The sequence below is a fragment of the Pelobates fuscus genome, chromosome 2 (assembly GCF_036172605.1).
Source record: "Pelobates fuscus isolate aPelFus1 chromosome 2, aPelFus1.pri, whole genome shotgun sequence".
NCBI classification, from domain to species: Eukaryota; Metazoa; Chordata; class Amphibia; order Anura; family Pelobatidae; genus Pelobates; species Pelobates fuscus.
The window spans coordinates 398,289,875-398,315,822 of record NC_086318.1 but is presented as its reverse complement, the minus strand read 5'-3'; the positions used below and the strand labels follow the sequence as shown (position 1 = coordinate 398,315,822).

At 40.2% G+C, this 25,948-nt stretch overlaps 1 protein-coding gene across 1 annotated transcript; it reads right to left on the bottom strand.

The window, feature by feature from the left end:
- PRPH2 (peripherin 2) lies at nt 1-24,893 on the bottom strand. Its single transcript, XM_063443876.1, has 3 exons — nt 24,032-24,893; nt 2,942-3,188; nt 1-848 (listed from the first exon to the last, which is right to left on the bottom strand). Exons 1-3 carry the CDS (start codon nt 24,610-24,612, stop codon nt 633-635), a joined length of 1,044 nt encoding a protein of 347 aa, XP_063299946.1. The 5' UTR covers nt 24,613-24,893; the 3' UTR covers nt 1-632.
- Nucleotides 24,894-25,948: the final 1,055 nt, after the last annotated feature.

Here is a 25,948-nt window from a genome sequence, read left to right as displayed (position 1 = left end):
TCCTGATGTTCTCTTCAAGAATTCTGAATATCATATCATATATTACACGGTTTGGATCGGGTGAGAATTGACCTTATTCACTTAAGTATATGAAAACACGATTTCCAAGAGAATGTTTGACTTTCTCTAAATAGTCAAGTTCCATATATATATATAAAGGAGTGAGAGCTACCACTCATTCTTAAATGTAAAAAAAAAATGGATATTTTGGTGAAATGCGCATATATTACTGTGGATATTCACATTATTTAGTTAGATTGTATTGGGCGTGTGATATACATTTACTTTTCCTATGTGTTCAGGTTTATATAGCAGTTGATATTATTATTATTATTATTATCATTTATATAGCGCCAACAGATTCCATAGCGCTTTACAATATAAGAGGGGGGATGTAACTATAAATAGGACAATTACAAGAAAACTTACAGGAACGATAGGTTGAAGAGGACCCTGCTCAAACGAGCTTACAGTCTGTAGGAGATAGACTGTGTAACGTGCAGAGTAGCATGGTGTATGGATACTTTGTAGATGGTAAGATGTTTAGCATGTCTTTTCTTTCTTTTTCAAAGTGATAATCACATTTGAGAAGATACGTTATTTTTTACAAACGTCCTAATAAGTCCTGGCATTCAGCTGGCGGTGACAACTGCTGGGGACTCCTCAGCAGCAGCATTCTCCACCTGGTTCAGCTTACCCAGACTTTTCAGGATGTCCCAGAAAGACTTTACCGTTTCCTTCAGGCTCTTCTCCAGCAACCAGCCCTCGCTCACACATTCAGGATCTTCAGGGTTTGCAATGCTATCAAGGCATGTGTGCAAATACCTCATCCCGAACATGACACTCATCTGTATGGAACATGAAAAAGAAATTGTGAACATTAAAAAGAGAAGACAAAGTAACAAACTGTGTCTTACATAAGCGGAACACTGTCTCTGTTTCCCACAACAACACTTTTCTATTATAACCTGAACATCTCATTCATTGAAGTGGCCAGGTCATATAGGATAAGACTGCTATGATTGTATCTTTCTGTCTAATGCTTATTGTGGTTGTCTGACAATCATAATACTTGGAGGTTGATAGAGAATCATGGAGTTGCAGCTAGTGAAGTTCCACCACTATTTCAATGTTGGTACTGGGTCCAATCTATGCCTTGGTGAGAAATGATCTAATGGGTTGTTCAATTGTGTTGCACAGAGTGGGAATGATAGATGGGGAGGTCAGATTGTCAGTCAACTGAATTATGAAGACAGACTATTGTAAATACATATGTTTTCAGGAGCTTGTGATACTGCTGGAGGTAAGTAAACCATTTTGTCCAGGAACAATTGGGAGATAAGATTTTGCCTGGTGGGGACCGTGATAACCCCCACCGGTCCAGAGGGAGGGAATACGGTGCTCAAATGTGGAGCAGAAAAGCCAGTGCAGACCCCATCAGAGAGATTGGCCACTACTCCCGTCGAGGGAACACACTGGGCTGCGATGTGCTGGGGCCGCAACTTCACAAAAACATATAGGCGAGTCCTAGAACTCTCCACAAGAATGCCCAAGAAGTGGAAGACTTGGGTACCAGTAGATTGGGGTCGATTAGCAGAGTATTTTTCGCTCTTAAATGACTTTTATGTCACAGTTATCCAGGAGCTCAAGCCAGCTGCGACCATCCAGCATGGCGGTCAAGCCCTGCCCCCAGAAGAGGCTTTTCTGAACAAAACACATAGTATTGCCAGCTGAGTTTTGACATAGGGGTTAAGCAACATCAGAGCAGATAGTAGACAAATGATTATGGTAAGAGGTGGGGGAAAAAGAAAACAAAAAACTGTTTTTCCAGAGGGTCTTATCATGTTTGCCCATAAGTTAAGATGTCTAAAGTTTATAATTATTATATCTGCATATTTGTTTAACATATGCATATTTATGCACATTCCTATACTGCATGTGCATGTAGATGTGTTATTTGTATCTATATATTGGTGTTTGTGTATGCATGTTTGCATATATATATGTGTGTATTTATACTTGAATGCATATTCTGGATGCTTGGATGTGAGTAGATACATTCTTAATGTGTTTTTTTTTTTTTTTAAAAACTTATGTCGTTCTAGTACCATCTCCTGCCCTGATTTTCTTTTTTCCTCTTCTCACTGTATAATCCTTATACAGTTATATGCGACCCTCTGGAAGAATAGTGTCTATTTTCTGCTCTTTGTCTTTCTGTAGAAATACTAGTTATAATAATGTCGCTTTAAACCCCTGTATGAGAACTCCTCTTTGAATTTTACGTGTTGTTTTGTTCAGAAACTTGAGAAAGGTAGGATCTTCCAAAAACGTTATACATATTGTTGGTCCAATAAAAAAAGGTATTACAAGATATTAATTTCATCAGTTTTTTTTTTACAACTGCATCACTGGACCAATATGGCTAAATGTGATACTTCTTTAAATATAAATCTGATTTAAAAAAAAAAAAAAAAACCCTCAAGCTGTGCTAAATAAAAATCCAGTAATTCCATAAAAGGACACTTTTAGAACCATAACTGTTCCAGCTCAATGTAGTGGATATGGTGTAAATAATTATTAAAGCTGACTTTTCAAATTTTCATCAAACCATTTGGGAGCAATGTGACAAAAACTGGGGCTTTCTCGGACCGTTGTCAATGTTTGTTTGATTTTGCTGATTCCATTTACCAATCAGCATAGTGTAACTTTTATTAATAAAATGCTTAATCAATAATCCTATGATGGCATTTTTTGTTTTATTCACTAAACAGCGAATTGAAAATGGGGTAACTTTATGCTAAATTATCCAAGCTACGACTATAACGGGAATTTTTCAAAATTTCGACCAAATTTCGTAATTGTTTCCAATTCACTACGAATTCAGTGTTTAGTGAATAATATCCCCATTGTAAGTCAATATATAGTAACAGCCCTGTGTTACCTCGAAGATCCAGATGAGAAGCACCAGGGCTCCCATTGAGCTCATCATGTTGGTGTAGTAATGCAACAATGCTTCCTTGCAGCCACGGTTCCACAAGTTCAGTTCCTCGGTTTGGTGTTCATAACTGTAATGCGCAGAGTTGTTTGTCACTTGCATTTGGATGCACGGTCTGGGGGAACTTGGATTACAACAACTGAAGGGAACGCCGTCAATCAGATATTTGCCATCCACATTGCTTTTGATTCGGCTGTATGGGAGAAGAGATCAGTAGTCAAAATGTTTTCCTTAAAAGTATTACATGTCACATTGTAGCTCCTACCTGAGAATAAATGGCTTTATTCGTATCTTTATTCATTCTAGCAAAAGAAAATTCAGGCCAACATTGAAGTTTAGTGATGGAACCATAACTGGTTCAATAAAACTGCAATGGTATGATATTAACTTGTTCACTGTAGTTTAGCCTGCTTTTAACTTGCTACAATGGGAAAAAACAAATCACATTAATTTACTTTTGGCAGCCTCTTTTATTACCAAAGGGTCACAAGTACTTGACATGCAGCTGGTCAGTTCAGTTCAGACTAGATCAATTACCTTGTAATGTAACAAATAATGTTTAGAAGTAAAACATTGATATTATATACAGTTTTTTCTTGCAATTAAATAGTCTTTCTAACAATACCATTATTTTCATCATATTATATAATTTACTATAAAAAAAATGCAAAAATCTGATGGGAAAAAAAACAAAACACTTTTTCTAACTTTGACCCCCAAAATCTATTATGCATCTACAACCGCCAAAAAACACCCGTTCTATATACCGGTAGTTTATAAATTTTGTCCTGAGTTTAGAAATACCCAATGTTAACATGTTGTTTTTTTTTGCAAGTTATAGGGTTATAAGTACAAGTAGGACATTACAATACAAACAACAAAGGAATGGTGATTTGGCGCTTTTACAAAGAGTAAGCAACTACCCCCAGTGCCTAAAATCACTAAATGAAACTCAAGATATAGTGAAAAAGAAAGGTATAAGGGGGTGCAAAGAGAATATACAAAAATCAGGTATACTTAGTATGATGAATGAAACCCCTCCTGATTGTCCTACAATAAAAACATATACATAGTGTGATACTGTTTTAAAAGGAACATTAATCAGTAGAGGGTAATGGGTCACTCACAGTATGCAGAGCCACATAGAGCTGGCTCTGGCTTCAATGGCAGGTGAATAATTAGCTTATTCAGGCTTTCAGACTCCCCACCAGGATAACTTCTCTCCAGCTTGGGAAATGCTTCCTATGTGGCTCTGCATACTGTGAGTGACCCATTACCCTCTATTGATTAATGTTCCTTTTAAACAGTTCCACACTATGTATATGTTTTTATTGTAGCACAATCAGGATGTGTTTCATTCATCATACTAAGTATACCTGATTTGTGTTTATTCTCTATGCACCCCCCTTATACCTTTCTTTTTCACAAGTAGGACATTGCTGTTTCAAAATATATATTTATAACATTTATCAATAGTGACAATGTAACACTGTTATCTGTCATAAATCTCCAAATCACACCTCACACGTACATATTTTTTTTAAAGTAGACAACCCAGGGTATTAAATATGGGGTATGTCCAGTCTTTTTTAGTAGCCACTTAGTCACAAACACTGGCCAAGGTTAGCATTTATATTTGTTTGTGTGTTTAAAAAAGCAAAAAACTATTATGAATGCTAACTTTGGCCAGTGTTTGTGACTAAGTGACTACTAAAAAAGACTGAACATACCCCATTTGCAATACCTTGAGGTAATTACTGTGCTTCCATACGCTCTCAAAGGCAACATAACCAATCTGGCAAATTTCAATGTTAAAAAACAACCTTATATTTGACCCTGTAACTTTCAAAAAGACTATAAAACCTGTACATGAGGGTTACTGTTATACTCCGGAGACTTCGCTGAACACAAATATTAGTGTTTCAAAACAGTAAAATGTATCAACAATGATATCATCAGTGAAAGTGCCATTTGTGTGTGAAAAATGCAAAAAAAAAATCCCTTTCACTGACTATCATCGCTGTGATATGTTTTACTGTTTTGAAACACTAATATTTGTGTTCCGTGAATATTTTTAATATTTTTTATAATATATATATATATATATATATAGTTATATTATATATGTGTGTAATTTTACTGTGTGTTTTTATATTAATATCTATATATTAAAAAAATACACTTAGTATGACATTACATATAAGATATTATATATATATATATAAAGTTTTTTTAAATGTATTAACATTATTTTTTTTTGAATGTTTATATGTCTCTGTTTTAAATATTTTTATTGTAGTCATGTCATAAGCTTGGTTAACAAACATTTTTTTTGTAGCGTGCAAGTGCCTGCGCAGAGGCATGAATCTCAGTACAGCGTTATAAGCCATTGGTTGCCTGCGCAGAGGCGGGTTTGGCATTCTTTATGCATTATAGTTATCTGTCATACATTGCGGTTTGTGCATGTCTGGATGTACACGTTTATTTTATGTAGATGTTGTGGTAGGCATTCAGGTACGTTTTTGGAACTTGTCGTGAGCTTGTTGCGTCTAGTTAGTCCCTGTGTGCTTTGCGTGTGCTAGTACATTATTTTTTTTATTTTACAACTTTTTTTTTTTTTTTTTTTTTTACAAGCAGGGGGACTATAAACGCCTATTGTGGCCATGTGATCGCTCTTTCAGAGTGATCACATGGCCCACGGGGGCCTAATTTGCCGAGGTGGGACTCACTGGGCTGTCAGACAGTCCCCCCCAAGACAGAGAGGAACACTGATCACCGGCGGGGGAACGGCGGCGATCGAGTAAGTGAATAGGAATACCGCGGTCCTGGTTGTTTTATACTTATTTTACTTTATTTTATTTTATTATTATTTAATTTTCACTAATTGCCTTGACCCCTCAAGGCTCTCGGCACACAGACAGCGCATCGGAAGGCTGCCCGATGGCTTCCAATGCTCTGCTACACTGCCACATGGGGCAACCCGGAAGTGATCGGTCCTGGGGAGTGATCGCCCGGCAGTAAGGAGAGGTATTGCAGGATGCCTTGACATTGAGGCATCGCTGAAATACCGTTAGAGCGGCTTCCAGTGCTCACATTTGCCATGGACGTATCTGGTACGCCTGAGGTCGTTAATGACCTTTCTTTGTCGGACGTACCTGATATGTCCGCGGTCACGAAGGGGTTAATCTATATGGTCAAAGTTGTTCACAAAAAATAGTCAAATTACCGTTTTCCCATTGTTACAGGTGCTGTGGTTTGTATTACTTATTTTTTTTTAGTATTTCATAAAGAAACAAATCTTCTTGAAATACTGACTAGGACTGCATTGCAATTTCACTGAGATTCTAACGCTATTCAAAGTTACAAGACAAAGCCTGAGGTTGACAAACCTTGGCAAAAGGAAGAGCTCGTCAGTTAACTTTTGTCCAATCCCAGCAGCCATCACAAATGACGGCTGAGGGATTCAGGTTCTCTCTGTGCAGAATCCCTCCATAGACTTCAGTGTTGTATTATTGCGCATGCGCGTGAGTACAGCACTGAACTAAGAGAACTGCATTATGAAGATGGTGGCAGCTGTGAGTGACAGCTGGAGGTGAGTAAAACTCCTCTCTACAGCACCCCAAATCTGTCCGTTGCATGGGACTTTGTGAAAAATGTAAAGACCCTCAAAATTGACAAATCCACTATTAATTGTATTTGGTATAATATTCTGTTGTGATACACAACATTTGAAAACACTTTATGTGTACAGCGCTACGGGATCTGATGGCGCTATATAAATAATAATAAAAAAAATTAATAATGTGCACTTTTAGCTTGAATAATTAAATTAGTGTTTTTTTTTGTGCACCTTTTTAACTCGCAGTAAGAACTCACAGAGCTTTGTCCAAAAAAATGTATTAGATACTAATTTCATCTGTTATTTTACAACTGCATCACTGGACTAACAAGGCAAAATACTATAAAAATATAAAGTTTTACATTGCGGGGTTAAAATCAAAGGACCCCTGCACCCAGACCACTTCTTTAAGATAAATGGTCTGGGTGACGTTAGTGGTCCTTTAAGTAGGAATGTTAACTGCTGTATGTTTGCATAACTGGAAGAGGTATATGCCACTGTGGCAAATGAAAGAGGAGCTTCATTGAAAGTTCAGACTGGAGATCTGGAGAATTGGAAGTGCTTCAAACTGGGTTTTTTTTTCTTTTCTTTTGAATCAACAGCAAAAAACCAGATGTGAGGCTGAACTTGATGGACACCATGAGGGGGAGATCAGCCAGTTGGGAAGAGGCAGATACCTGGATGACTGCAGGACATTTAATGCGTGCCTGAAATCTTGATGGAGGAAGGGGAGTTTTGAGTTATTAATGCACTGGGCTGATTTTGCACTTGGGTGCAGTTTTTATAGCTGTGATGTATTGACTTGAATGGAAGACGGTCTGCAGTGCTGGGGAGAGGAAGACTAGGAGGCTTGTGGAGACTTTAAATTGGGAATGGGGGGATATGTACAGAATATGACATAGAAGGGGCGGGGCCCAGGGCCGGACTGGGATAAAAATTCGGCCCGGGCATTTTTTTATCACAGCGGCCCACTAAGAAGGGGCGGGGCAGAGAGGGTGTGTTTTGTCGTCACTAACGACAAACACGCCCCCTTCTCAAAGTGCAGGCCAGGGCAGACCATGTGCAGAGCTCTGCTAAAGAGCTCTAGCATGAGAAAAAAGCCCTGTATTTGTTCTGCACAGTGCAAGCAAATTTAATAACATGCTTGCACTGTGTTTCCTTGCAACTTGTCTCTGGTGTCTCTATAAATGGATACCAGGAGACAAAAATGCCAGGAAAGAGTATTGTGCTGTGTTTGGAGCCTGCTTGTGGGATTGTGTGTGTGTGTATAGAGTGAGCTGATTGTGGTGTGGTATTGTGTAATAAGGTCGGTTTTAGTCGTGTTGTGTTTGAGGTGTAATGTAATGCATATGTGGCTAGGGTCTGTAGAGAATGTGTGTATAGGGGATGTAGCAAGTGTGTGCATACAGGCTATAGTGTGTGTGTGTGTGTGTATATGTGATGTAGTGTTTGTAGAGAGTGTGCGTTTAGGGGTGTAGTATGTGTTTGCTTACAAGGAATCTAGTGTGTGTATAGGGTATCCAGAGTGTGTATGTCAGGAATGTAGTGTGTGTGTGCGTGTGTGTGTATATATATATATATATATATATATATGTATGTTTGGAAGTATTGTGTATGTGTGTGGTGCAGTGTGTTGGGGAGGTTCGGTGTGTATGTGAGGGGTGCAGTATGTGTGTATGATGAGAGTGCTGAGTGTGATAGTGCTGTGGATGATGTGTGTGAGTGCTGAGGGTGATGTGTGTGAGGGTGCCGAGTGTGATAGTGCTGTGGATGATGTGTGAGAGTGCTGTGTGTGATGTGTGTGAGAGTGCTGTGTATGATGTGTTTTGTGATAGTGCTGAGTGTGATGTGTGTGTGAGTCCTAAATGTGATGTGTGTGAGAGTGCTGTGTGTGAGAGTGCCGAGTGTGATAGTGCTGTGGATGATGTGTGAGAGTGCTGTGTGTGATGTGTGTGAGAGTGCTGAGTGTGATGTGTTTTGTGATAGTGCTGAGTGTGATGTGTGTGTGAGTCCTAAATGTGATGTGTGTGAGAGTGCCGAGTGTGATAGTGCTGTGGATGATGTGTGTGAGTGCTGAGTGTGATGTGTGTGTGAGTGCTGAGTGTGATGTGTGTGAGAGTTCTGTGTGTGATGGGTGTGAGAGTGCTGTGTGTGAAAGTGCTGTGATGGGTGTGAGAGTGCTGTGTGTGATGGGAGTGAGAGTGCTGTGTGTGATGGGAGTGAGAGTGCTGTGTGTGATGGGAGTGAGAGTGCTGTGTGTGATAGTGCTGTGTGTGAATGTTTGAATGGATTGTGTGTGTGTGGGGTAAAAAAATAAAAATTAAGCAGTTATAATGTCCCCCCCTCCATTCTTACCTTTAGCCTGGGAGGGGGGGACCGGCACGCTGGAACCTGGGAGAGTGAGGGGGGGGACCGGAACTCGCACCCCGACAGCATCCCTGGTGGTCCAGTGGTGAGTGAACTCTAGCCTGCGGGCTAGAGTTCACTCTCGCGAGATCCGGTCGTTGCCATGGCAACATGCCGGATCTTGCGAGAGGAACCCGGCGGAGCTGCAAGATAGAGCTCCGCCGGGTCCTCTACCTCCCTCCCCAGCCGTATGTGCCGCAGGTCTGTCCAAGTGGGCCGGTGAGGGAGATCTTTGATCTCCTCACCGGCCCTTCATTGAAAACAGCGGGGCCGGCATAGACCGGCAGGGGAGATCCTGGGACTTCCCCTGCCGGCCTCGGCCCATGGCCACCGCGGCCCACCGGGCATTTGCCCGGTGTGCCCGATGGCCTGGCGGGGCCTGACTGTCATGGAGGAGAGAAGTGTTTTGCAGGAGCTCCTCTCCTAGGCAAGCTTGAACCACAGTTCTCACCCGCATTCAGCCTCAGAGGAAACGGCTTTATAGACGTATACAACTTCTGACCCTCCTGGGACCCACTGTGGTGTTTAAAAATTTACAAAGAGCTCATCTGCTGCACTGCTCCAACCATGCGGCCTAAGGCACACCGGACGGAGGAGGCGGCCGACCCTCCGGTCTGGAGCTGTCTGATTGTACGCAACAGCACACGAGAACCCTGTTACCCCCCCCCCCTCGGACCGGTGGGGGTTATCCCGGTCCACCCCTGGGAGGCCTTGCAGACCTAGCGGGAGATAGAGACAAGGCCAAAGCGGCTACTACAACCTGCAGCAACATGGCGGACGCAGAGCGGGCTCCCGACAACACGGAGGACAACCCTGATATCCTGGCAAGGCTGGACAGGATTTTCGACAACTTCTGGCGCAAACTGGAAAGTAAGCAGCACCAGCATGTCCGGAGCCAGCCAGGTGACTACTCACAGCACAAACCAACCCCAGTCACACAGCAGAAGGCCGCAGTTGCGAAACGCGCCGTGCCGAGAGGCGCATACACCCACCCGGGTAAACTACAAAGGGGTAAAAGCTCACCTCAGAGACACACTCCAAAACCAGCAACGGCATCAGAGGGAGCAGTCTCCTCATGGGGGCGCAACCTACATAATGCCTCCCACAAGCCCAGGAAAGCGCAGCAGCATGCACCCACAGTGAAGGCTCAAACATGGCCGGCAGAGCCCGACTAAACTATCCGCAAGACAGAGACAGGAACTAACTAAAAGCAAACCACAGCCCTGCACCAAACCTGACAAGCCATGGAGAACCCTGTTCCAGACCACTGAAAAGCACGGCCTTTCACCTGGGACTCAAGACCCGGCGGCACCATCGGGTACCCAGCTAGAATCTGCCTCGCGGAGGGGAATTGGCTGACTCACATGGAATACTGTTCCTCACCCATGTGGCAACAACTTTGCCTGCCACCCACATGTGGACTCCTGGGACCCGAAAGGGTACTTATTTGGCACTGGTCAGCCTTAGTTTGGTGGTTTTATTAGCAGGTTTTAACCTTTTACCACCTTTCTCTTTTTATTTTCACACACTTTTATTTTTTACTATTTTCACACTAATGAGTATCCAGCTCATATGTTTTTTGTTTGTTTTTTCAAAATTCTTTCTAAATTTTTTTTTTGGGAGGGGGGTTTTGTTTTGTTTTTTCTATCTACACTGTTATGCTGGTCATCCCTCATGACATACACTAACTTAGAAAACGTGCAGTTAACATTAATGTCATGCATATGATAAACCATGTCTTTCTAAGCTTACTATTGTCACCGTAACACTGCGAGCTTGTCTGTTTGAAAATGCATAGGAAATCCTCTGTCAGCCAATCTCTGAGATATCGCTTATAGTAACTAAGCACATCTTCTTAACCAAAACAGGATGATTGTCAAAACGTACCAATACTCATGTCATATAACTTCTTGGTCCAAGCTTGTATAATCTGACGATTCTTATAACTACTCAATATACTGTCAGTCAGCTAAGCATAATGTATCTCCCATTTTTGTTTCTGTACCTCATGACGTATACTAGCCAGCCATGTTTATTATAAAAAAGAAAAAATTTGCAACTTACCTGTGCCATAATAATGTCTATGATATAAAGCGTATGTGTGCTGTTGTGGCATGTTAAACACGTTTGTCAATCACTTGCACAGAAAAATAAAGAATTATAAATATAAGAATATGACATAGAAGGATCAATGTAGTAGATAGTATAGATTAGAAGGACATGAAATACTGCTAGCTGAAGTCCAGAGATGGAGGAATGGTAAGATTAGCAGACAGAGTAAGAAGGTATTCAATTTATGGTTTTCAAATGTAGTAAAAAAAGATGAATGGCAACTCTAAATGTCTGCTTGCTAATGGGAGAAGCTTGAATTATTGAAAGATAAAATAAATATGTCATGTATTAGATTTATTATATTTATTAATTTAAAAAATATTTTACCAGGATGGATACATTGAGATTTCTCTCATTTTCCAGTATGTCCTGGGTCCACCAAACATTGCATTGTTACAATAGGATACAATAATATATATATATATATATATATTTAATACATCACCGGTAATAAATATATTCAACCATGACAGGTGCATTCTGTGCTGAGGTATGATGCCATAGATCTGTTAAAAGATTTTAGATTGAATGAAGATTTGACTGTGTCCCTGAGGTTATTCCATATTTGCAGTGATCTGTAGGAAAAGGAGGATCGAGCCTCTTTATTTTTGTATTGCTGTATGTTAAATATTGTGCTAGTACTGGATCGGAGGTTATAGGAGGTGGGAACAGCCGGGGAGAGCATTCTACTCAGGGTGGGAGCTTCCCAGAAATGCTCTTATGCACAAGGCTGGAAAGATGAAGGGTGCGTCGGGATTCCAATGACAGACAGTTTCGCTATTTTAACATGTCACACATTAAGACTTGAATCCAAGTGTTAAAGAAATAGTATGTGATGATACAAGAAATAAAGTGGAAGCCTTCTGGGAAGACACATGGGTTGTTTGCTAATTGTTAGAATATTTTACAAACCTTAACATTCATGGTGGAAGAGCAACCGCTACCTCAAATTAATAAGGCTACACATCTGGGTAATTCATTAATCATTGGAGATTTTAATTATCCAGACTGTGACTTAACAAAAAATATTTAATTTTAAGAGGGTACATTTTATTTAATTAAATTGTATTAAAGTATATCTGAACATATTGGTTTGTGCTTTTATATGTGGTTTTATTTATAAGAAGCCCGCAAAAGGCGAAACACGTAGAGCGCAGAGTATTCTGAAGTGGATCTACCACTACACGGTTATATTTTATTGTATGGTGATATTATTTTATGGTATACTATTTTATTCAGATATATTGGTGTCCTGCTCTATTGTATTTGTTTGTTTGCCTGATTATAGTATATGTCATCTATCTATCTATCCATCCATCTATCCGGGTTCAAACTTAACATAAATAAAACTATTTTCATAATGCACACCAACTCAGTAAAAGATAAATTAAGAGAGCTGTAAGTGCATTGAGTGAGTATCTGAAATAAGTGTAGCCATTTAAGTAGGGAGCCTAAGTACCAAATAGGTGCAGCATTGGCGAGTTGTGAAGCTAGCAAAAGTGAGGTTAGTGGGTCTAGGAGAGCACCTAAGTCTATAAGGAGGTGCGTGTGAGTGATGCCTACATTGGAGGCCAGACAAAATCAGGTTAACTCATCTAAGGATGTACCCATGTCTATATCATGCCAAGTGTTGGGGCTAGCTAACATGGAGTCATTTTATCTAAGAATCCACTTATATCTATGCTGAGTTGGGATTCAGCGGTGCCTGGCATTGAGGCTAGCTAATTTGGAGTCAACTCACTTAGGAATGCACTTGTGGCCATGGGAAGTAAACTCCTTAAGGCAAAGGGCAAACACTATCCCTAATCAAGGAGACCAACGGGGTGGCTGGGGAATATGAAATTAAGGCAAATATGTGCAGTACAAAGAGGAGACACATAACAAGGAACGAAAAAAAGCGAGATATGGAAACATAAGAGAAGAATAAAATTATTCAGAAAACAATGTATGAACTGGGAACACTCAGGTCACTAAAGACAATCCATTGACACCTCTCGGAACCAATGGCTTGACTTGTCCTGGATCCTTTTCATGCGACGACGAAGCAGCCAAAGGGTCTGTGGTTTTGGTTAAGCCCACTGCCTGAAAGAACGTAGTGGCTTTGAAAGAGGAACTTAGATGCAAGATGGTACCATCTCAAGATCTCCTGCACTGCAGCATGGACCGATGCAGGACTTCGAAGAAGGCACGTTGAAGGACTCAAAGGCATATGGAGTTTTGCAGTAAAGCGCTGTCATGATATAGTTTCTGTCAGGAAGTAATTGGCACCTAATGATGACATCGCGGGAGGCTGCTTAAGGTGCCTTGGGAGATTTGGTAATATGGTGAAACCCATCAAAGGCTTCTTTTCGCTTGTGTAGGTGGTTGGTGCTTTAAATCGCCTTAGACAGTGAGGTAATTCATCTGCTGTACGGGAGTCCGGTAATTCTAATGTCTTAATTCTGACTCTCCTGCTACGGTCATCTAACAGATCTACTCTCACAGCAAGGGCTGATTGTGATCTCTGAATTTGTTGAATGGCTATTTTCATGGTGGATACCTCTTGATGGTCATCAAGAATGTCCTCTTTAGCCGCCTTAAGCCTGTCTGTGAATGCTTGGACATCCAAGTTTGACGTCTTAATATCCTGTAACAGGTTCTGGATATCCTGCTTTGTGGCAGGTTTCTGTGCATCCCCTGTCTCTAGTACCACTGAATTAGGTACAGGAGACATTAGGTATGTCTCTCATCGGGGTGATCCTTAGCAATAAACTCAGAGCTTGATGAGTAGGCCTCATGTTCTACTTGGGCAGCAATCTTGTGGGCAACTAAGCACTGGAGCATAGTATCTATGTCCCGTGTGTCACTGGATGTCCCTGTTTGCAGTTTTTTTTTTAATTATCATCCAGAGTTGTGCAAATCAGATGTCTAGTTCTCTCCTCACACCTGTGGGAAGTTCAGTTCTTCTAGGGTCACTCCAGGGGTATACACATCATCATTCCGGTCGGCTGGAAGGATGTGTAGGCCCCGGTTTTTCTTTTCGCCATTTTGCCCATTGAGAGAAATAAGAAAGGCATTGGGTGACTACTCCGTGAGTATTGGAGCTGCACTGCAGAATTTGCCATTGGGTTGCCCACTTTTACTTAGTTTAAAAAGTAGTACTATCCAAATATATACAGAATCATTACAAACCACTATGTGTTTACCTGTTCATTAGCAGGAATACACAGACAAGACTTCATCCATTGAGAATGGAAGAAAGGTGTATTCACTTACAGAAGAGAAAAGGTTCTTTACAGTAAGAACAATAAAGATGTGGAATTATCTACCCAAAGAGGTCATGCTATTAAATTCGGTAGATATATATATATATTGTTTTTTAAAGGCAAAGATGTTTTGATAATTTTTTTTGAAAGATAGAAAATACAGGGATATAATTATTAATATAGATAAGAACCGGAGAATTTTGAGTCATACAGGTCTTTTTCACTTTTTCTGGCACAATTGCCTTTGTTTTAATTTTTTTTAAATTTGCCTTTTGGATCAACAGCATAAATGCGTATGTTTAAAGGACCACTATAGTGCCAGGAAAACATACTCGTTTTCCTGGCACTATAGGTTCTCTAGGTCCCCCCCACAATTAGGGTCCTCCTCCTGCCGGGCTCTTGAGTGAGGAAGGGGTTAAACACATACTTTTTCTCCACCACCGGGCTCCCTCGGCGGTGGGGACTCTCCTCCTCCTTTCACCATCATCGGCTGAATGCGCATGCGCGGCATGAGCCGCGCGCGCATTCAGCCAGTCTCATAGGAAAGCATTCTCAATGCTTTCCTTTGGACGCTGGCGTCTTCTCACTGTGAAAATCACAGTGAGAAGCACGGAAGCGCCTCTAGCGGCTGTCAATGAGACAGCCGCTAGAGGCTGGATTAACCCTAAAGTAAACATAGCAGGGTTAATCCTAGGTGGACCTGGCACCCAGATCACTTCATTAAGCTGAAGTGGTCCTTTAAAGGCTGATGGATTTGAGGTTTTTTTTTTCCAGCCTAAATTACTATGTAATTACTGAAGTTTATTGAAATGGAACCCACGTGCTAAACATGAGTCTATAGAGTATGTGGCAGTGACTGCCTCTGTTACACTGAGGAAAATTACTGGTTGAGAATACGGACTGCCGTTAATGGTTGCCCAGCCAGGAATACTGGTATTAGAGTATGTGTGACAATATAGGGACCCTACAGACCCCTAATGCATTTTACATTCCTGTAAAAAAAATTCAATTGTTTTTTTACTTTAAATGTCCCTTTAAGTAACCGCAAAATATATATATTTTTTCCATTAAAGGAATACTTTATTTAAAAAAAAATAAAAACATATGCATTTTTTTTTTTTGCATGTTATGTTTTGGGAGTGTTTAACATCTTGGCTTACAATAGCTGCAGATCTAGTATCTCCTCTTCTTCCTCAGTACAGATTGTATTACAGCTCATTTAGATGTCTGTGCAAGGCAGGTGTTCTGTACAATTGCTGCCTCTTGAGGTAAGCTTCACTGAGCAGGCAGTAACAGGACTGGTCATCTGACAGTCAGGGAAATGTAACAAGGTTAGTTTTATGTAAAATAAATAATTAACTTTATTATTTCGAAATAAGGCACACTGACCATATCACAAAGGGATTCATTTATTTTGTCATAATCCTTATGATAAATTCAGTCACAGTTCATATATAATACAAAAGTTTGTTTTGTTTTGTTTTACTTTAATTATTCTTAACACATTTTTCCATGCCTGTTTTCAGTTCACTACAATCTATTGTTTATTGAAAGGAATGGAGCATTTTAGTTTGAAGAAAGGTTAACAAATTTAAATCTCTTTAGTCTGGAAAATCATGGCCACAGATGGGATATGATAGCATTATACAACTATATCTGGGGCCAATACAAACCATTGTGTGGAAATCTATTCATAAATAGGACTATACGTAGGAAACAAGGGCATGTATTTAGACTGGAAGAAAGGAGATTTAGTCCAAGGCAAAGGAAATTTTTACATTTTTTTTTACTGTAAGAACAATAAGGATGTAGAATTCTCTGCCTGAATACATGGTATTATCAATCTGTACAAATGTTTAAAGAAAAATGTCTATAAATACTTGCAAAAACATAGTATACAGGGATATAATTTTAACTAGTGGGGTAATAACTTCTTGATCCAAGGAGATATCTGACTGCCTTTCTTGGATCAAGAAGGAATTAAAAAAAAAAAAAAAAAAAAAAAAAAGTTGCAAAATGGGAAGTGCTTCAAACTTTTTTTTTTGCCTTCTTTTGGATCAAATGCAAAAACTTGAACTTGAAGGACACGTGTCTTTTTTCAGCCTATGTTGCTATGTAGTAAATAAAGCCCATTATACTTCTGTTATATTTTACATCAGCATAATCATTCACTAAATCATGAGCTGTTGGTAATTCTCTATGAAATTGAACAATTATCTACGTCCATTTAGTTTCCTTTTCAGCTTTTCGCTTGTCTTAATTAACAATTCCCTTGGAAATGACCAACAATTAACATTTTAGACAACAATCCTGATTGGACTACTGTAAGACATGATCTTCATAAAAATAAAGAAAGAAAGAAAGAAACTCCACAAGTGGTTTTACTTCTTGAAATATCAGTATTCCTTTAAATCACTACACTCTGTAGTATTATTGAGAAAACTTGTTTTCCAGCAGTGTTCTATAGAAGACCTTTGTTTACTTGTGTCAAGGTAGATACTGTGGTTTATTGTTCTCCAGCACATTGCATTATGGGTTGGTTTGTTTTCTCATTTCCACCGGATTATCGCTAGGCTTCCAATTCTTAAACATGGATAACACTGATCTAATCAGCCTTCGTGTAAGGTTATTTATATCACATGATGGCTTTTGCCAACACAGCATGTCTTACAGGCTCATAACTTCTCTTTCTGAATACTGTGTAATCCTGCATTTTTTATGTTAAGAAGATAATAACACTGACAGGATGCCTGCAGAACGCGTCGTATAGTATTTAGCGATACTACTAAAGTGATACTAGTGGGATTATTTACTGAGGTGAATTTTACGTTTACTCAGAGTAGTCACACTGAATGCATAGCTGGCTTAGAGGATTTTTCCAATTCAGCTATTTTAACCTTAAAAGTAATAAAATAAATAACGTAAATAACTGTACATGTATCTGCTCTCTGCAATCCTTAGCAGGCATATAATGGGCATACCTCGTCCTAACATTTCAAATTGACAAAAAGGGATGCTTTAATTTTAGAGGTGGGAGTGTGGGGGTGCTCAGGGGTGGGGATGTTAGTTAATTTACTAATAACAATGTATGCAACTAAAATGTAATTTAGAACAATGTATCCTATTTACACAGACTGATTTCTAAGCAGTTTTATTGCAGTTTAAAGACACATTAGTGTGACTATTATTCCTGTATACGCTCCACACACCAACGATAAAACAAAATCCTGGAAAATAGGGACATTAGGATAAAATAGAGGGACAAAAGAATTTGGGCCTAAAATAGGCGCGGTCCCTACTAAATAGGGACACCAGGGAGGAATACGTGGGTGGTCACTGCATTTATTCATTAAACTTGGTGACTGTGAGAAAATAATAAGGGAATTACAAATCTCTCCAGGAGGAAGAGAAGAGGAGCTCGGCCACGCTACAGGGAAGGGGAGGTGACGAGAGAGGAGTGCTGCAGCAGGCTCTTTACAGCACGCTCAGGTGGCTGCAGCCTTAAATGAAGCACCGGCTCTGCTTGGGGCCCTGGGCCAGCTCGGGGCCCCAAGCAATTGCTTGGTTTGCCTGCCTGCTAGCGACGGGACTGACTGTGCTGTAGTGGTTATGGTGCCAGAAGTCCCCTTGTGCTGTTCCAGAGTAACAAGTCAAACTAGTTTAAACAGTCTGACATTTACGTGGGTTCTCTGGGCGTCTGTATAAGCCCTGATCTTCTGGAGATTGCTAAAGTGGAAGGTTCTATTCTGCTCTAGCAACATCAGTTTTGTCTCTGTTTGAACATTGGTTTATTGGCTGACAATGTAACTGGCAATTTCACTCAATGAATAATGTCGAAACAGGGACAAAATTAATATTGCTGAATTTTGCAGATTTTTGGGTCTTTCTGCTGTCTTGACTTTGTTCCCCGGAGGACGGTCCTCTTTAGAGGCCACCAGAGAACTTCCCCAACATAGCTGTCTGTATGTTCAGGATACAAGGACCATGCAGAGCGCACTAAAACAGTGCTTCCTGCAGAGTCTGCCTGAATGGGCTGACCTTGCAAGATTGGCAGTCCGTCTGGCATGTTCCAAGGCGTACCTGCCAGTAATGCGGATGGACATTTGCCCATTTTAATCAAAAAAGAAGAGCTGTAAAAATGTTTTATCAAGTTTGTTAATGTTACAAATTCTGCAGTTTTGAACTAAAATTTTAAATTCTTCAACAAATACCCCAACATTTTTGCAACTTTTCTCATTCTATAAACCCTAGACCTAGAGAGCCAAAGACTCATTCTGAGTGTGAGCGTACAATACTCTTTTAATGTCCAGGCCTGATACTGTCATGTTCTGACCCACCCTACGTGTTAGCACCCAAACCTGGCACTTACTCTGCTTATGTTACTATATGAGCATGATTCCTGTTGGCCTCAGGGGTTGGGGGAGTTGGTATTGGTGTTTCTCTGATGTTCATGCCAGCTATGGTATAAAACAAATATGGAATTTAAATTTGGGCACAGGGACTGTTGTGAGACATTGTGTTCTGTATTCATGCAACATTAACATAGTACCAGTGGTATTAAATACAATCAGACACACTACTGTATGGAGATCGCTGAATGGTGTACCCAGGGAAAATGGAGTACTCTGGGAATGGGGGAGTACTCTGGGAATGGGGGAGTACTCTGGGAATGGGGGAGTACTCTGGGAATGGGGGAGTACTCTGGGAATGGGGGAGTACTCAGGAAATGGGGGAGTACTCTGGGAATGGGTGAGTGAAAATAAACAAAGGGTTTCTGAACTGAACAGGGAGGTCAGAAATTATATTATTGTTGCTTACAGGTATGAGCACAACTTTCCATATCACTAACATCCTTTCACTGTAAAGGACATTTAGGATGGAAAGTACTGGCATTTCTTCAAACTGTCCCAAACTGGACTTGACACTCCAAACTAGGACCAGACAGAGATATTCTAGGTTATCTAGTCACACCAAAGAAAACCTATGACAACAGGTGAAATGTACATCAGTAAGAGTGTAAGAACACTATAGTCACCTAAATTACTTTAGCTAAATAAAGCAGTTTTAGTGTATAGATCATTCCCCTGCAATTTCACTGCTCAATTCACTGTCATTTAGGAGTTAAATCACTTTGTTTCTGATTGACAGAGCCTGCATGAAAAAAAAAACTGGTTTCCCTTTCAAACAGATGTAATTTACCTTAAATAATTGTATCTCAATCTCTAAATTGAACTTTAATCACATACAGGAGGCTCTTGCAGGGTCTAGCAAACTATTAACATAGCAGGGGATAAGAAAATCTTAATTAAACAGAACTTGCAATAAAGAAAGCCTAAATAGGGCTCTCTTTACAGGAAGTGTTTATGGAAGGCTGTGCAAGTCACATGCAGGGAGGTGTGACTAGGGTTCATAAACAAAGGGATTTAACTCCTAAATGGCAGAGGATTGAGCAGTGAGGCTGCAGGGGCATGTTCTATACACCAAAACTGCTTCATTAAGCTAAAGTTGTTCAGGTGACTATAGTGTCCCTTTAAGTCACTCTGAACAAATGCAGAGGTAGCTGATTAATTCACACTTTGTCCTCTAGTTCACTTATGAGTCCTTCCTTCATCTTAATCATGTGCCAGCATGCCTCAAAGTAAGCAATTCCTTCTTCCACGGTCGGTCTAGCCTAGGGGTTTGGAGCAATCTCCAGCATGTGATGTTGTGATATATTTTTCAGAGCGAATTCTCAAAGATAAGATCTAGTGCTTGTAGGGAATGGGTGCAATGGTCAATCACCATTTTAGGAATTCAAAAACCTTAGCTTTCTGGGTTAGAACCAACTCAAAGCACCCACATGTGTAAGCAGATCCTTGGGAAAGATGGACTCTTAACAAATTTGTGTTGAGGCAAGGTTTGAGAGAGCATCCACCTCTCCTGTCAGAGTTCACCGGAGAGAACCCCACAGGAGGAAGATCTTCGATCCATGGACATACTCACTCAAAAAAAATGCAAATTAATCCTCAGAGTGTTCCCAAGCAGGAAAATAGAAAATAAAATTAAAAGGCAGAATCCTGTTCTTAGAGGGCGAGTTCAAACATTAATGGAGGAGCTGCAGCTCCATGTGTCTTCTCCATATGGTGGACAAGACCCAGCTCTACAATATTTGGGTGCTTTTTTTTTTTTTTTTTTTTAAAAAGAGGATATTCAAGAATATAATAGTTAATATGTGGGTCTTGCTGATTTAATGAGAAATCTGACTGCCAGTTTGGAGTCAAGAAGTTGTTTTTTTTTCCAATTTTGTGAAAAATTGGAAATTACTTCCCTTTGAGGTTGTCATCTTCTTTTGTTAAGTCAACAGCAGTAGTACAGAAATGATGGGCTTGAGACTTTTTGTCAGCTTATATCACTATATAACTGTTTAAATGGTAACAATATAGCTGTCATGATTGCACCAAGGTCATACATGTGTTTACATGGTCAAATTTGTATCCACATGAGTATAGATCAGGGGTCCTCAAACTCCGGCCCCCCAGATGTTGCTGAACTACAACTCCCATGATTCTTTGAATTACATAGATAGCAAGAGAATCATGGGAGTTGTAGTTAAGCAACATCTGGGGGGCCAGAGTTTGAGGACCCCTGGTATAGATGGTAATGACTGCACACACGTTACCAATACTTTGACTCATGCATGCTTTCAAGTAATGTAAATGTTGTCATGCCTTCATCTGTTTATACATGTGTACTCCTGTTCATGCTGCGATTCAGATAATACATGTGGTGTGTAAATATGACCGTGCATGGAATACAGTTCATGTCCATTTCCATGTATTACATGTTTACTGAGATGATACATGTGTATCCCTGATCATGCATGTGTCCAGATCGATAATACAAGTTCATACCTACTCATGCCAACAGCCAAGTATCACATGGTCACGCCTGCAACCAAGTAATACATGTATTGGCTTCTTAATGCAGTGGTAACATCACTGTTTTAGAATTGGGAAACCCAGGTTCAAATCCCGGTCACATGACCTCACCAGTTTCCTTGGGCAAGATTCCTAGCCTAACATAGATTGCAAGCTTATTTAAGTCAGGATTTCTTCACTCCTTTCGTAAAGCACTGCAGAATAGGTTGACGCTATATAAATACTACTACTAATAATACATTGCAACAAAAACAGAGAATATAAGAACCCTGAGAACAGGCAAAAGCTTAGAAAAAATTCAGCAGTTTGCCCTTCAATAAATCCCCACTCAGGTCTCAAAAATGTTTTAGCTGACTTGTGCCATTACAAAGAGAAACTATTCTATTTGCATATCAGACTGATCCCTCCCATAGGGTCAGTTCAGAACTGAAGTGCCAGCAAGTTCTCTCTACACGAGAGATACAGCAACCCCAGACAATCGTTTGGCCTTCTTTGGACTCTCCCTAAGCTAGAAGGGTGATCCAGACATGGACCCCGTGCTCACTGTGCCTAGAGAGGTATCTGCTCATCTCGCTGACGAGTCCCAAAAAAGGCCAAAAACGATTGTCTGGGGTTGCTGTATCTCATGTGCAGAGGGAACTTGTTGGCATTTCAGTTCAGGACTGCCCTTATGGGTGGGATCAGTCTGATATGCAAATAGAATAGGTTTTCTTTGTAACGACACAAGTCAGCTAAATATTTTTTTGAGACCTGAGTGGGTATGTATTAAAGGACAAGCTACTGTAATAATAATACATGTGCAGACATTACATGCCTACTTCCGGGCAATACACATGAATGCTTTGTTATGTGTATTCGTCATTTAGGAAAAACACATTATCATGAATGAAAATGTGTAAATGGTTCTTCTTTCCTCTGGGTAACACATGTACACAGTGCAGGTACAACACATTATGCTGCCTGAAACAATGGGCGAAGTGCGACTCCAGCGTTGGCTACCAAACCAACTCCTCCTGATACCATGCCCACCCACGCATTGCATTTCCCACTCCCATTACATTGCATCATAAAATCAAACATCCCTTTGCTTCTCCCTCACCTAATATGTCACTTGCACGGCCTGATCTGTTCATTGCCTACCCCTTTCTGTTTCCCAATGGGTATACCCTGACACTGAACCATAGAATTCCCTGCATTCCCAACACAGTTTCATCAATTCATTTTCTCCATTGCCCTATTCCCTCCATGCCATGAATGTTTCTCCAATTCACAACCGAGTTATTCATATACCTCAACCATTTTCCTTCAGTAAGATTGCACAAATTAATAGCCACCAACCAAATCTCCCCCCTCCCCTGTTGATACCCCCAGCACTATTTAGCCAATTCATCTCCACCAAGCAAAGCCAAAATCCCCCAATTAATCTGCAAGCCACATCCCTCCCCAATACAACACCACAAATCCCCCTCCACTACAACTCCTCGAGCCATATCCCTGTGCAGTATATATCTCCACATTTCTCACAATAAGTCCTCTCACATCTCTTTCAATACATATGCCCATAGCCAAATTTTCTAATACAGCACCTCACTCACACACATTTACAGATGCACAAACACAGTATCACACACAATGTTTAAATACATTCTACTCAGCTCCTGAAGCTGTGTGCGCGGGAGGGGGTTAGTCCCTTATCCCCACCCTAATTTTAACCCTACCATTAAAGGGACACTTTACTCACCAAAACAACGTTTGGTTAATGAAGCAGTTTTGGTGTATAAATCATGTCCCTGCAGTCTCACTGCTCAGTTCTCTGCCATTTAGGAGTTAAATCACTTTGTTTATGCAGCCTTAGTAGCACCTCCCAGCGTGTGATTTAAAAAGTCTTCCTAAACACTTCCTGTAAAGAGGTTTCTAATGTTTACACTTTATTGAAAATGCTGTTTAATGTAGAAGTTCTTATCTCCTGCTCTGTTCATAGCGTGCTAGACCCTGCAGGAGCCTCCTGTAACTAATTAAAGTTTAAATTACAGAGCAGGCGATATAAACTTTTAAAGTAAGTACCATGTGATTGAAAATGAAACCATATTTTTTCATGCAGGCTGTGTCAGTCACACCCAGGGGGAGGTGTGCCTAGTATTGCACAGACAGAAACAAACATGATTTAACTCCTGAATGGCAGATAATTTAGCAGAGACTTCAGATACATTATCTACACACCAAAACTGCTACATTAAGCTAAAGTTGTTTTGGTGACTATATTGTCCCTTTAAGGTTCCAAACTCCTGATGCTTTAGGGCACCCCTAACCCTAAACTTCAATGCAAGCCCAACTTTACGCACCTTGTAGGACCTCACTGAGGAGCCAATCTCTACCACTGACCCACTTGAGCATGATGAGACCTCTATATGTATACATAGTCAGTCTTTGTATCCAAGTAACATATAAGTGCACCTGGTCATACTTGCATCAAGTTAATACATACGTACACAAAGCAAAGCCTCCATCTTGGTAATAAGTATGTGCACGTTGTCCCTTCTGCATGTAGGTAACTAGTACATACGTGCTCAACTAAAACATTTGTAAAGTTAATACACTGTCCTAATACACTGCCTTAATTAATTAAAATACATACATTTAAATTATTGCATCTGTAGTTATGTGGTAAGTTTGTGTACATAATCTGGACTGCATCTAAACACAGAGAATGCTTTGTTCCTTCCGTAAATATACTCACTCTTTAACCTCTTTAGAGCTGAAGTCCAAGTATCTGTTGCTGACCCACTGAATCTCGAACCAATCTCTGTAGCCATTATTTCCACAGCATTTAAACTCTATCTGCAGCAAATCAATTGTCTTCTTCATGAAGCATCTCCCAGGGGTGTCTGTGTCCTTATAGTACCGCATCCCATTTTTCAACCCGTGGGCCAGGGTGCTCTCCAGTGACCCCCGTGTCACCAAACACACAACAGCGATGAAGAAGACGAAGACGTTGTAGAACACACAGATTATTAGATACGGTTTCAGCATGGGTTTCCACTTAGCAAATTTTGCTGGATCCAGAGAATCATAGCATATTTTACCTGCAAACGCGTTAAGGGCACAGGCCAGAGCTCCCATGAATATCAAGGAATTGGGCACAAAATGACTTTCCTCATTATCCATCACTTCGCTTCTTTTCCTCAGCTCGATTTTAAGAAAGATCCCCATGCTGAAGAGGATAATACCGGTTATTACACAGAACCAGTTCATAAGCCAGAGGCCCTGGGCCAGCTTGACCCTTTTCTTCATGTTAAATTTCACCTTCATCATTGCCATTTTAGCGCAGTGTTAATTGAAGAACCAATTTAAGAAAATCTGTGATTGAAATAGTCAAGGTTTGTCCAGTCTACCCTTCAGTCCATAAAACGTGACTGTAATAATTGTGGATTTTCCATATTTACCACCCAAACCTGAAACTGGAGCAACGGTGTCCCTGGTATTTTTAGCTAAATGTTATTAATAGCACAATTAATTAAAGAAAGTTGCCAAATGGCACCAACTCCTGGTGGCCCGGTCCCACAGAAGAAGAAACAGCCGCAGAGTTGCAAGTGATTAAACCTGCATTTCCAAGACGTCATCTAAATACCCTTAATCTCCTTCATCCCATTTGTAAGAATCTCTGTCAACCCAATAAGCAGCAGAACTAATCCTCATTTTACTTGTTACTGCGTTTCTCCTTTCACGCTCAGGATGTATTTTACTAGACTGGGAAAGCAAAACGCAGAAACATGTTATGAGAGGAAACCCAGAGAATGTCCTTATAGCCCCAGAAAGAGGTTTACTCACTGAACAGTGAGATACGTTCACATCCAAGTTTCAAAATAAATTGAGTTAAATACATTGAAGGAAAAGGTCAAGCTTAGCCGAGTTAGATATATTTCTAACGCTGTTTTTTGTTTAGTGAATGAGCTTCATGTTGTCTTTTTCTATAATGCTAAACTGTAACTCTCACAATGCTCAGCCAGGTTTGGTCCACAAATGTGTGATGGAGTTGAAGTTTGGCAGCTGTAGTAGGCTCATGTTAGTTTATCTATTAATTAATTCATTGTTAATTTACTTTTGCAATGTAGGGCCTCATGATAAACTTTTAACTCCAACTTTTCCATCTTAAAATGTAAAATGTCAAAGTTATTTTTTGCCATTCTTTTCCTTTGCAAATCTGGTAAAAAAAAAAAAAAAAAACCTCAGTATTTGCCAGATCTAATCCTAAACCATCTACAGATTGGTTTTTTTTTTTTAGAGAGAGATTAGTTGCAAATTGGTTGTTAAAGGCTCTCACTATTAGATAAATGGGGGCAGCAGTAAATCACACAAAGATTCCCCAAACCGTAGGACAATAATTAAAAAAAAAAAAAATGCCAGCACGTAAATAACCTAACATGTGTCACCCTGGGGCTTTAATATTATTATTTTTAAAAAAGCCCCAAGATGAAACGCACATGGACGACATTTTGGTAGATTGTCTGTGTAGCCGAGTTAGGATTGACACCTTTCTTGGAAAGAATTACCAGCCATGCTAATTTGCATACTTAACTATTCATGCGTGACATCACAGGACATGACATCACCAGATGTTACGTAACATCATAGGGAGAGACATAAAAGAAAAAAA